General features: G+C 38.2%; 1 protein-coding gene across 2 annotated transcripts in view; it reads left to right on the top strand.

Annotated features, from left to right (window-relative positions):
* The window catches only part of LOC143229746 (uncharacterized), a 28,810-nt gene extending 16,600 nt beyond the window's left edge, over window positions 1-12,210 (top strand). For both annotated transcript variants that reach the window (XM_076462500.1, XM_076462499.1), the window contains 3 exons: window positions 501-559; window positions 8,646-8,681; window positions 8,872-12,210. In XM_076462500.1, the coding sequence (XP_076318615.1) occupies window positions 501-559; window positions 8,646-8,681; window positions 8,872-9,507 (731 nt within the window). In that variant the 3' untranslated portion in view covers window positions 9,508-12,210. The remainder of the gene's footprint in view (window positions 1-500; window positions 560-8,645; window positions 8,682-8,871) is intronic.
* The last annotated feature ends 961 nt before the right edge of the window (window positions 12,211-13,171 follow it).

The following is a 13,171-nucleotide window of genomic DNA, read 5'->3' as shown; positions in this document are numbered from 1 at the left end:
CTTACACTGCTAAAGTAGGGACGGCTAGCGCAGATAGCTCTCGAGTAGCCTTGTGCGAAATTCAAAACAAACAAAAAAAAATATTTCGAAAGAGTAGTCAGATGTGATCATTTTGCTTGCGATAAATCTAAGTCCCCAATCTACCTGGGTAAAGAGCAAAACAATCATATTACTTGCTTCTAAACGACAAAACCGGATTATGGTGCCTCCATTGGTTTTTTAACAGTTACGAGAGACAGCTTCTTGTGTAATTTTCAAATAAGAAAGCTGTCACCAGCTAAATAATCTAAGTGAGCTAGTTTTACCAGTTTTACTAACTTTCTTGAGATGTGTTTCAGTTTAATATAGTAGCATTATTCAACGGGTAAGCATTCCCTGACGCTAAGGATTATAGTTCACGCATCAAAATTTATATGTGCTTTTAGTCTGTTTTAATAGATCAAAAATGTTTACATTTTCAACTGATTATACTTCTCTTTCTTCTGTTTTTATTTTTTTAGGGCGTGATATTATGGAAATTCGAGGCATGATAGAAGAATTACGAGACTTCCAGAATGTGGTAATTGCACACGAAACACAATGTTATTCATATAAGTGTCCAGAAGTGGAAGATCAAAATAGCAAGTTTAATCGTCCCAAAACTGAAAAGTAGTATCAGTCTATTCTAACAGACTGTATAGTTACTGTAACAACACGAAGAGCTTGCGTCAGCCGCATTTCGATTATTAGTATTAATATTGAATCATCCATGGACCGGCATGGCCAGGTGGATTAAGGCGTGCGACTCGTAATCTGAGAATCGCGGGTTCGCATCCCTGTCGCACCAAATATGCTCGCCCTCCTAGCCGTGGGGGCGTTGTAATTTTTCGATCATTCCCATTATTCGTTGTTAAAAGAGTAGCCCAAGAGTTGACGGTGAGTGGTGATGACTAGCTGCCTTCCCTCTAATCTTACACTGCTAAATTAGGGACGGCTAGCGCAGATAGTCCTCGATTAGCTTTGCGCGAAACTTAAAAACAAACAAAGAGTCAATGGCCCTCTATATGCCGAATAATTTTGTTAGTATGATTTAAATTAAATAAGAAATGCATGAATCAGAATAGCGTATTATAAAACAGAAGATTTTGTGGTTATTAAATGAGATCCAGTGTACATTACGGGCAAGGTTTCGTGAATGTTATAAGTCATATCTTTGTTCCAGAATTTTTATTTGAGTTTCATAATAGCCAGTGCAGTAACTCTCCCATTAACGTCGATCGGATGTAAAGTCGTTCAAAAAGTTAGGGAACAATACCTGAAATAAGTTGGTTAAATCCGGTTAGTCATTATTTCTGGCAGCTTTTAATTTTCATTGGCGCAGATGGCCTAGTTGCTTTGCGCCATAAAACCAAACAACCAACCAATCTTCTTCGTCAGGATTGAGTAAGGTTCAGCTTTGACCCCTTCTTTCCTCTCAAGAATTTTTTGTTTTTGTTTTTTTGCACTGTTATTGAACCCTAGGTGATCACCCTTGTTGCTTTATTCACAGTATGTTACATTTTGTTCATTGTCCGCAGATTTAATTAACACACCCTTATCGTACCACGTCCAATTCATGGTGTAATATTTTTAAATGCGCGTGCCGATGACGAAAAATTCAAACTGCGCACTTAGGCCTATGCTGCGTTATTACAAGAAGTAGCTGCCTCGTGCAGGTGTTTTTCCACTCTCTGGGATCATGTAAGGGCCACCCTGCCCGCACGTCCCTCAGTGTCGGTTGCAACATGTTTTCTGTTCATCGGCCAGCATCGAGTGATATTCCCTGTGTTTATTTTTGCGACACACTTTACACAAGTCATTAAACGTGGGTATTCTGTATTGATTGATCTGTTTATGTCTTTATACTGAGTCACATTGAGCTTGAGTCTCCTAAAATTAATCACCATGAATGTATCCCTTTATAACAATGAGTTACTGGCAAAGGAGCGGCCGATTTCCGTCGGTCTACTTAACGTTGTATTTTATAGGAACTTATCCCCGACGTAATGGAAGAGTTACTGTGTACTGGTCCACTGGTGGGACAGCGGTAACTCTTCAGATTTAAAACGTTAAAATTGAGGTTTGATTCCCCTCGATGACACAGTAGGTAGCCCGATATAGCTTTATGTTTTTTTCTAGTATAAATTGAAATCTCTCAGAATTTTAATTCCATTAAACAGAGGTGATTTATTGAAGTCAAATTCTGCACTATAGGTTTATATATCCCATTCTAACTTGTTCTGTAACTCTAAATTATTAAATAATTATTTTAGAGTTGAAGTGTGTGAAGTCAATTTGGAAATTTACAAAAAAAATCATATCGACTGAATAATGAACACTGCAGGACATTAAAACATCTTCATTTGACACGAAGGTTCAAATCACATTACCTGGGAAAAGTTTATAGTTGCACTTAAATAGTCCCTCGGTGTGGTTTCCTGTACGTGTTGAGGGGACCTCCAAGGGAAGGTTCTGTTCTTTCAGTTTACCTCCTCTGGGATATAAATATTCACCCACGTGTTTGCCTTGCATGGCGACCCGTGAAGGGGAGGAGAGGATCCTGGTGTTTGAGAGAGTCCAACCCTAACACTTTGGCCTTGAATTTATGTAGACGGGCGGCCTTGGGGTGCCCCCCTTGGGTCAATCGGCTAGTCCACTTGGGCTATGGTTAACCAAGTACCAGTGTTGGATTTTCTCAACAGGTGTTATGAACAATGTATCTGATGCTGATGTTTGGATATCGTGCTCACGAAACCCTGGCGTTTCTGCAGTGTCCTTGTTTGACATTGTAGTGCGTCCCCTCGTTGGTCTCCTTGGTGGGGAGGGGTCAGTGGGCACCGATATTTCTCTTTTTTTTATTATGAATCCTTCAAATAAAATAATGAAAAAACAGTCCATAGGTAAACGACCATGTCTTGAATATTCTGAGCCGCAATCTTCAACATCTGTAACACTTGTTGTACCTCATTTTCTTATCCTACATTCACTTTCAGATCAGACAAATCTTTAGGGCAAATGTTTCTCTTTTTCATTCAGAAAGGACTAGAGGGACTTGCTGGCTCTCCAAAGTCAGTAAAGAAGCTTCGATCTTGTGACATATTGATGGAAGCATCCACGTCTCAACACAGTGAACTCCTCTTGCATTCAAGGGCAATTGGGGATATACCTATTGAGGTTACACCTCATGCTACTTTAAACTCATAACGAAGAGTTATTGTTGAGAGGGATTTGAAGGACATCCACAAGTCGGAGATTCTCGGTGGTTTCTCCACGCAAGAGTTTCTGCATTGAGGCATATCTCCACTTGCAAAGATGAGTTACACTGCCGACAAATATCCTCGTTCTGACATTTACATCGCCACGTCCACCTGCCACCATAAAGGCAGGTTATCTTAATTGCAAGGTCCAGCCATAAATTCCAAACCCTCTCTGATGTGTCCAGTGTCAGTGGTTTGGTAACTTAAAGACGTCATGTCGTGGTTCATTGACATGTACCCATTGCAGTGACAAGGATAATGATGTGAAACGGACCCTTATTGCGTTAATTGCAATGGCTCTCACTCATCCCACTTTCATTCTTGCCCTAAATGGTTGGAAGAAAAAGAGGTGCAGCATTTGAAAATGATTCATAACATTACTTACCCTGAGGCTCGAAAGTTGCTTTCCACCACTTCATCTCGGACGTGTGCTGCTGCACTTCGTTCAACAATTGCAGTGGGAGTGCAGACAGATCTCTCTGTCCCTCCAAAAGAATCATTCTCAAAACAAATGAAAAGTCTTTTGACTTCCATAGTTAAAAAAGTTGATGAATCAACTTCAACACCCATCTCTGTCCCTTACATACATTCCAACAAATCTCAAGATCCACTTCCTTTGGTTCTGGGCATTTCCTCGGGTACATCTTTTTCTCCCACCCCAAGATGAAAAATGATAATTTGTTCATGTCCTCACTCTCGGGAATCCCCTTCCAACAGCAACGACCTGCCCAATCGACCCAGGGAAGGATCCATAGAGGTCGATAGATCTTCTTCGAATAAGGACGGAAAATAAAAAAGATGTGGACGTAAACAGAAGGATTCTCCACCCAATTCGTCTACACGTAAATAAAAATGTCTATCTTGATACAATAAAACTGTCAAGGCTTGCGCTCTAATCTGGATGACATCAAAACATTTCTGAAACCTGATGATATAGTCACCTTTCGGCGGTTTTCTTTGTACAGAAATAACAGGCTGTGTGATGGGCGAGTGAATGGAGAGGTGGCACTGTTGATTTATCAGCATATGCCCACCCTGTCTTTGCCACTCGACATACCCTTGGAGGTCGTAGCCATCTGTGTTTCCTTTGGTCATATCATCACTGTTTGTTCTCTCTACCTGTCGCCTGGAGAGATATATGATCAATCAGCCCTTGATGCTCTCATTGAACAGTTGCTGTCTCCTTTTTAATCCTGGGGGACTTTAATGGGCATCATACCCTCTGGGGAAGTGCTGATATTAATAGGAGGGGTCGCTCTGTGGAACATATGCTCTCTGATCGCAACCTGGTTCTTTTACTTATTTTCATGCACCTAGTAAGCCCTTTAGTGCTGTTTATTTCTCAATTTGCTCCCGTTCATTATTCTCCCATTTTGCATGGAGGGTTGACAATAATCCACGAGGCAGTAATTAGTTTCCTATAATTTTAAGAGAGACTAGCCGTGGTCGATACCACCCAATCCTCGTGCCCTGGTGGAAGCTGGATTATGTAAACTGGCCCTCTTTCACTGCTCTTGCAGAACTCGATCCTGCCATCAATAGACAACTGTGCAGCAGCAGTAACTGACTGTATTATACAAGCACATGGCACAAAAGGCTCAAAAACAGGTCTGGGATACTATCCGTAGATATCCCACACTTTCGAACCACATCGCTTTCCAGCAAGCCAGTGCACATGCACGGTGGGTAAGACATCAAAGCCAGAAGGAATCTTGATTTAAGTTCACAATCAGCATATCTTCTACCACCAGTTCCAAAAGTCATATGGGACAAGATTCAAAAGGTCAATTGGCAATATAATTCTGTCCCTCTCTCGATCTTGATCTCTGATGGCCAGGAAGTTGCTGATACCAGGAGCATCGCCGACGCTCTAGGTAAAAGCTTTTGCCAGGTATCTAGCACTTCTGCTTCTACCTCCACCTTCTTAGCCATCAATACTCGGGCAGAGCGATCACCTCTTTCTTTTCGAGCTGATTGTCTCTATGACTATAATCGTCCCTTTACACTGGTGGAACTCAAACTGGCCCTTTATTGGTCTGGCAATACATCAGTTGGACTTGATGATGTAGACTATGAAATTCTACGCCATCTGACTCTTGCTATTCTTCTGATTGTTTTTAACTGGATCTCGCAGGACAATGTTTTTCCTGATGCCTGGCGCCAGGCTATTGTTTCAACTTTCTCTAAGCCTGGGAAGGATCCCAAGATTTCTTCAAACTACTGTCCAATTGTTTTGATGATCTGTCTCTGTAAGACGTTAGAGAAAATGGTTAATTCTCGTCTTGTTTGGTTCCTCGAATCAAACAACCTCCTCTCGCCCACCCAGCGTGAGTTTCGATGACAGTGCTCCACCTTTGGACCAACTGATTCGACTTGAAACGTCAATCAGAGAAGCCTTTCTCAAACGACAACATCTTGTGTCAATATTCTTTGACATTGAGAAGGCGTATGATACAACATGGAGGTATGGCATTTTGCGAACCTCCACATATATGGGTTACGTGGCCATTTGCCCATTTTAATTTAAAAAGAAATTTAATGGATAGGAGATTTCAAGTTTGTGTGGGTTCGACACTTTCCCGTTCTTTTCTGTAGAAACTTGGAGCCTCTGAGGGCTCTGTTTCGAGTGTCAAACTTTTCAGTATAAAAATTAACGCCATCACTGAACAATTCCCTTTCACTGTTGAAAACAGGTTGTATGTCGACGACTTTCACATCCTCATGTCAGTCGTTGAACATGAGGTAAAATGAGCGGCAGCTACAGACTGCCCTCAGTCGTTTGTTGAAATGGACCACAGTAAACGGTTTTAACTTCTTTCTCTCTAAAACCATTACCATGCATTTTTGCTGCCAACTGGGTATTCATCCTAATCCTGAACACAGTATCGGTGAAGTTGTGCTGCCTGTGATCCCTGAGACAAAGTTCTGGGGGCTTAACTTTGACTGTAAACTGATCTTTATACCATAAATCAAGTAGCTGGGGGTCAAATGTACAAGAGTACTGAACATCCTCCGTGTCCTCTCTCCCACCCCATGGGAACAGATCGATGTTCTATGCTAAAGATATATCGTTCTCTTATTCGATCGAAACTCGACTATGGATCATTGGTCTATGGCTCTGCCAGACCCTCGGTCTTAAAGATGCTGGACCACATTCATCATCAAGGACTTCGGCTTTGCACTGGGGCTTTCTGGAACTCCCTAGTTTAAGCTTATACATAGTCTCATGAACCTTCTTTGCACCTCTGCCGTTTGCAACTGTCTTTACTGTATGCTTTGAAACTTCGTTCCTTACCACAGCATTCCACATGGGATTGTGTTTTCCTTCATCAGTGGGCCATACTGTTTCAGAACAGACGATCTTCCATTGCTCCTTTTGGCCTTCGTATCCAGGCACAGTTGGATGAATTGGATCTGTCCTTGGATAACATTGCTGTATCCACTGGTCAGCTCATCCCACTATGGCTTTTTACAGTCCCCAGATGTGACCTATCTTTAAGTTATCTGAGAAAAGCAGACGCTCCCGATTAGAAATACTGTTTGCTATTTGCTGAACATCTTTCCATTCCTATTTATAGAGATGGTTCGAAATCAGGTGACTGTGTGAGCTCTGCCATGATTTGTTGTGATTTGGTGGTTGTGTGCAGAATCCCCTCTACAGCTTCTGTGTTCACTGCTGAACTGTACGCCATTTCTCTTGCCCTGGATCACATAGAAGTTAAACAGTACTCCAACTGCACTATTTATACTGACTCTCTTTGTTCTCTACTAGCCCTGGAATCGCTTCACGTTAGTTCACACCCTGTTCTCGCCGATATTCAAAACCGACTGGCCCATTTCTCTTTAATATCTACTTCTATCCACTTTTTCTGGATACCGGGCCACGTTGGTATTCGCGGGAACGAGCTCGCCGACACTGTAGCTAAATCTATTTCTTCTGGCACTATCACCGCTGTGCCTATTCCATACATGGACTATAGTTCTGTATTCAAGGCTCGGCTCCGTGCCAGTTGGCAGTCGATTTGGAGTAAGCAACGCGAAAACAAGCTTTTCCAAATATTGGACTTTGGATCGTAAGGATCGGAAAGAAGAAGTTTTTTTAACTCATCATTTTCTTTTATCTGGAACTGATGCACCAGTGTGTAGTTTGTGTAACATTCAGGTCACAATAAGCCACATTTTACTTTCTTGCCGTCCTTACGACTCTCAGCGACGACGGCATCACTTTAAACATGTTCTGTCTCGAGGTTTGTCCATAACGTTAGACAGTGTTAAGGCGTGCGACTCGTAATCTGAGGGTCACGGGTTCGTATCCCCGTCGCGCCAAACATGCTCGCCCTCCCAGCCGTGGGAGCGTTATAATGTGACGGTCAATCCCACTATTCGTTGGTAAATGAGTAGCCCAAGACTTGGCGGTGGGTGGTGATGACTAGCTGGCTACCCTCTAGTCTTACACTGCTAAATTAGGGACGGCTAGCACAGATAGCCCTCGAGTAGCTTTGTGCTAAATTCAAAAAACAAACAAACAAACATTAGACATGTTATTGGTGATGGTTTCATTGTCCACCTTGGTAATGTTTTTAGTTTTTTAAAGACCATTAATATTTTTAATGCCATTTAAGTTTTTTTAATTTATACATTAGACCTTTTTAAATGTGGTTCTCTTTGAAAATTTATAGTTCATCTAGTTCGATTTGAAATTAGAAAATGGCTGTAACGTCAAATAATTCAAGACCAGGACTAGAGAGGCCAACTTCAGGTGCCTAACTCTACTGTTTGAACTACCCGTTAGTCATCCTGGCGAGTTATTATTAAAATTTTGCTACAAGTCTTTTAAAACTTTTATTACTTTTTGAAAATGGCCATAACCTTAAGTAACTCAGAACCAGGACTGGAAAGGCCAACTTCAGGTGACTGACGGTGGTTTTTGGACTTACCTGTTAGTCGTCCTGGCGAGTTATGATAACTACAGTTATGCTACAGAAAGTCCTTTACAACTCAATTACTCTAGTTTTTCTCTTAACGCTGTAGACTAGATGTAAACATTGGTTTTAAGCTATTTATATTTTTTGACTTTGTTTTTACTTTAACTTCCTTTTATGAATTTTACTAAATTTACTTTAATTTTAACTTTTTACTGGATGTTTGGCGCAGACAGTCTAGCTGTTTTGTGCCATGAAACACTAAATCAACCAACCAACCACTTAACCTATTTTGCGAAATGTCTAAAAATAATCAATATAAAGAAATTACTTCTCTGACGTAGACTTCCGTGTTATTAATTAATTAACTGTCAAGGACCAGAAATCAGTAAGTTGTTAAATATATACACAACCAATATTTATCATGTTTTTTTATATATATATTTAGATGCCTCAACAAAAGATAACTGAACTAACAAAAAAGGTGAGTTGGTGTTTGAAATGTGTTACCAAAACATGCTTATGTAACTTACATTTTATTACCAGTTTTATACAACAATATGTTAATGAATAATCGTGTGATACTAGTTACCTAGATAAACACTTGTAGGTGTTTTTATTGTATAAGACGAAGTAATTGGTTTCAGTTTTTAATAATATGTACTTCTCTACAGTGTGAAAACCTTCACTCCCAGATCATTCAAAGAGACGCGGAGTTGAAGGAAACAAAACGCCGAATTCTGGAGTTGGAATGCAGCTTAAGGTTAGCAAAAAACCGCCAAAGCACGCGTTCGTTGTTAAAACAAAGTTCGTTTAGAAAGAAAAGTGGGTCGAAAACTCGTAGTTTCAGTAGAGTGCTCGAACCAAGAAGCCGAGATATTCTTCATGAATCAACTTATGATACAGTGCAGCAAGAGTCAAGTTGTGGTTATGATGACTTAGCTTCGTCAATAGTTGAGAGTGAACCGATTTCCATGGAGAACGAAGTATTAAAGGTGGAAACTTACGATGAACCTGAACAGAAGTCTGTACAAGTACCAGGGATAACTGTAGACGAAGTAACATCTTTAGAACCCCAAGATAACAATGGTTTAATCCCTCTAGATGGCGACCAATCAAATACTGGCTTGCTCCAGAATCTAGATGTTAAACGTTATTGGAAACTAACTACTGCGAATAGCTTGACACTATCTGAAGTTTCGTCACTGGCTAGTAGTTTTCACACAGAGGATGGAGACCAGAGCACTGACAGTAGTGCCGCTGATGACGTAGCCACATTGAGCGATTCAGAAATTTGGAAATGTTCATGAAAACTGAAAAAGAAATTTAAAATATGTTATTTTTTTAAAAGTTCGTAGGACACATTAGTCGGGGGTATCTGAATTATTAAATATAATAAGGCTTGCTCTTGACACGTTGACGACACTCTTGGTTATTTTAATTCCAGTGCTTGAAGTGAGGGAAAAATGTTAACAGTTTGAGAAATGTTTGAAGCTGAATACGTGTACTTGTATTTCATGTTTTTCATGTGTATTTCTTCACGTTTGTAAAAGTAACTAAAATGTAAAAAATTAGAAACTTATTATTTTAGATTGGGTAAGATAATGAAGAATAAATAATAATAGTAATTCTTCATGAGGTAAACTCGCGAGAAGCTCGTGCGTTACGTAATTCAGTAAAGTAATGTGAGTTGCAGTTCGCGGAGTGATTTACGACTTATGTGCCAGGACTATTTGTTATACGCGGTTCATAGGGTAATAATATAAATAGAAGTATACTGTTACGAGATGTAGTATGGAAACTCCAATGGTTACTTTGTTATTAAGAACTCGGTAACAATGACCGAGCTCGAACTAGGGGCTCATTAACTTCGATGGTGTAGTACTTTGTCTCATTACTAGTCAATCTCTTACCACATAAATACGAGTTCCATTGTCTATTAAACATTTCCCGTCTAAGAAATGTATAAACCATTAGAAGGTAATGGTATGGTATGGGGCCTTCCTCCCATCACACTTCAAGCACTAATTATTTCTCTATCATAATTAGAAAACAGGCATTAATACTTTTAAAAGTAAGTACAATACAAACAACTCCCAGAAGTAAATGCTCTAATAGACGTAAGTCATAACCTGTTATACATTTACTGCATTCATATGAATTCTTACACTTGAACTTCTCACTTAAAACACAAGACAAAGGGCCTTTTGAACAAGTCGCAGCCGATTCCTGTCTTCTGGTGGATCAGCAGCACGTTCGATGGGTCTTGATGCAAACATTCGTGGCTCAATAACCCCCTCATAAAGCCCAGTGTGTAACTTTGAACTTAAAACAATAAAAATAGTACCTGTAAGGAACATATCGCATTACTTTGTTCAAAAATAAAATGTTTTTGCTCAGCTCTGATAATATTAAATGTTAAAGAGAAATAAATATTTGAAAATACGAAATTCACATGCTTATATTTATATAATTAGGCCCAACGTGGCTCGACTCATGGACTTGATTCCCAATCACACCAAACATGCTCGCCCTTTCAGCCGTGGGAGCGTTATGAAGTTTCGGTCAATCCCACTATTCGTTAGTGAAAGAGTAGTCCAAGAGTTGGCAGTGGGTGGTGATGACTAACTCCTTTCCCTCTAGTCTCACACTACTAAATTAGGGACGACTAGCGTGGACAGCCCTCATGTAGCTTTGCACGAAATTCAAAAACAAAATTTATATAATTCAATATATCAGTAGTATTAAATGTTCGGTTTTCCCGACATTTATTTCTCGAGCGCAACCTTTGAGAAGTTCTTTTTTTATTTGAATATTTAATTTACAAGGTTTGTCAGATTATTTCGAACATACATGAAACCTGTGAAACTAATAAATAGTGGCCGGCTTATTTTATGTTGAATCTACACAAGAAGTTAGAAATGGAACTGAATATTCATTAAAATACTAACACTACTGCGCGGGAAAGAAAAAAAAAACGTTTTAGTATTCCATCTAAAATATTCATCGTGTAATGTTTATGAAACACGAAAAATGACATGATTTTTAAAAATATTAACTTGAGGTGTAGTTAGATTACTTATATCACATTTATATATAATTACGTCTTTTTCGTTTCAGTCTTTCCATTCTTATAACTAAACAATGAAACAAGGTAGTTGAAAAAAAATCATGAAATGCATTAAATGTATTTCATTATTTGTAAGTTATATGAAAAATGCGTGAATTTTACACAACATATCTACTCTTAGACGAAATATAATTTAATTTTATAGCAAATGAAACTAAAAAAAATACTTGAAAATGTAATAAATACGCAACACAAAACAAACATCCAACACTTAAATGCTGAACAGAGGGTATGTTATTATGTGGTGTGCCCTGTTTTTGTTGTTATTTTCGTGGTGTGAGGTTATACCTTCTATCCAGTGTTCTTGGGTTTTCTTCTCATAATGATATATATAACGCTCACACTTGCAAATTTTTTATATTTGTTGGATATAATTGGTAAAAGAAAACAATTGAAAATAATTAACATATTGTAATTAATGTACCTGTTTAGACACCTGACGTGTTAAAGCAAACACTCTTAATATTTGTGTTTCATTTTTACTTTTGTTTAAATACCTTTTGTTTTATTTCTGTACAAAATAAAGTGATTTTGACCTAATAAGCAGACTCATTTTAAACCTCTTCTACAGCTACCTTGAGTAATGTATTTTCAAACTTTCTATTCATACCTTTATTAAGTTAATGTAGAAAAATGTATATAATATAATATATATAATATACTTATTTTCACGGATTAAGTTAGTTGGTGATAAATAAATTTATTATTGTAAATACGAATTGAAAAACATGAAAAATATAACGTTTTATCTTCGTTCTACAAGTAATTCAGATTATAAGGTTTGCCATAATTGTATATTATACCGACAGATGGCAGCATAAGGCTTTGAGTTAGCGTGAGTATATAATAAATTTATTCAAGCAGATGTAACTAACATACATTTTTAATTGTTCAAATGTATGTAGTGAGACTGGTATGTAAATAAAATCAGAGTTGATTTTAGTAAATGTTAAAGAAAGATAATAACATCAATTATAAACCTATTCCAGCAGATAGTAAACTCATACTAACACTCTACATAACTATCAGTTCACGAGGTGTTAGTACTAATAATTGTAAGATTTCAGCAATCCGTGAATCTAATAAATAAGACTATATATCAACTTTTAACGTATATTTTAAAAGCATTGAGAAACACATCAATATTTTTTTTAGACATTAAAACAGAATTTCGGTCATGAGGTGAAAGGAAACTTACAAAATTTGTTGTTTGTATGCCAGAGATTTACTGAGCAAATTATACTAGGAAATAACAAGTAAATATTAACGTTAACATTAGATTTCAGAAGCAAGATTAATACAAACAAATGTGCTGAAATTAACAAGTAATTGACTCTTTTAAAATACCAGTCGAAAGTTCATTCAAGAATAATTCTATATATTTATATTCGGTCTATTTATTACTATGGAATGACAGGCAAACATATAGTGTATAGAATTATTCGTGTATGAACTTTCGACAAGTGTACAAAAGTCCCTACACTGATTAAAAAGTATCCAGTATTATAAGTTTGAGTACGATAAATGAAATCGACTTTAAATGTGCAATAGAGCAAATCAAGTGGCAATTACACCCGATATAAGGTGACCCTGAAAAGACATGCTTCAGAAGAACATGCTTACATTTTATGATGTTACGTAGGTAGATTGATCACGGACAGAGAGCCATTCCGTCATCTAAACTTGGAACGAGGTTTCAACACTTTATAAACCAAAATCCGGTACATATAAAATCAAGTATTCATACTAATCTAAATGAAAGCGTACTGTCGAGTTGCCGAACACAGTGACTATGTATTGCTATGCAATTGGGCGGTGAAAAGCCATCGTTCTGGTATGCTATA

The sequence above is a fragment of the Tachypleus tridentatus genome, chromosome 10 (genome assembly GCF_004210375.1).
Source record: "Tachypleus tridentatus isolate NWPU-2018 chromosome 10, ASM421037v1, whole genome shotgun sequence".
In the NCBI taxonomy this organism is placed as follows: domain Eukaryota; kingdom Metazoa; phylum Arthropoda; class Merostomata; order Xiphosura; family Limulidae; genus Tachypleus; species Tachypleus tridentatus.
Note: the sequence above shows the minus strand (reverse complement) of the source record. Positions and strands in the feature narration are given on the sequence as shown.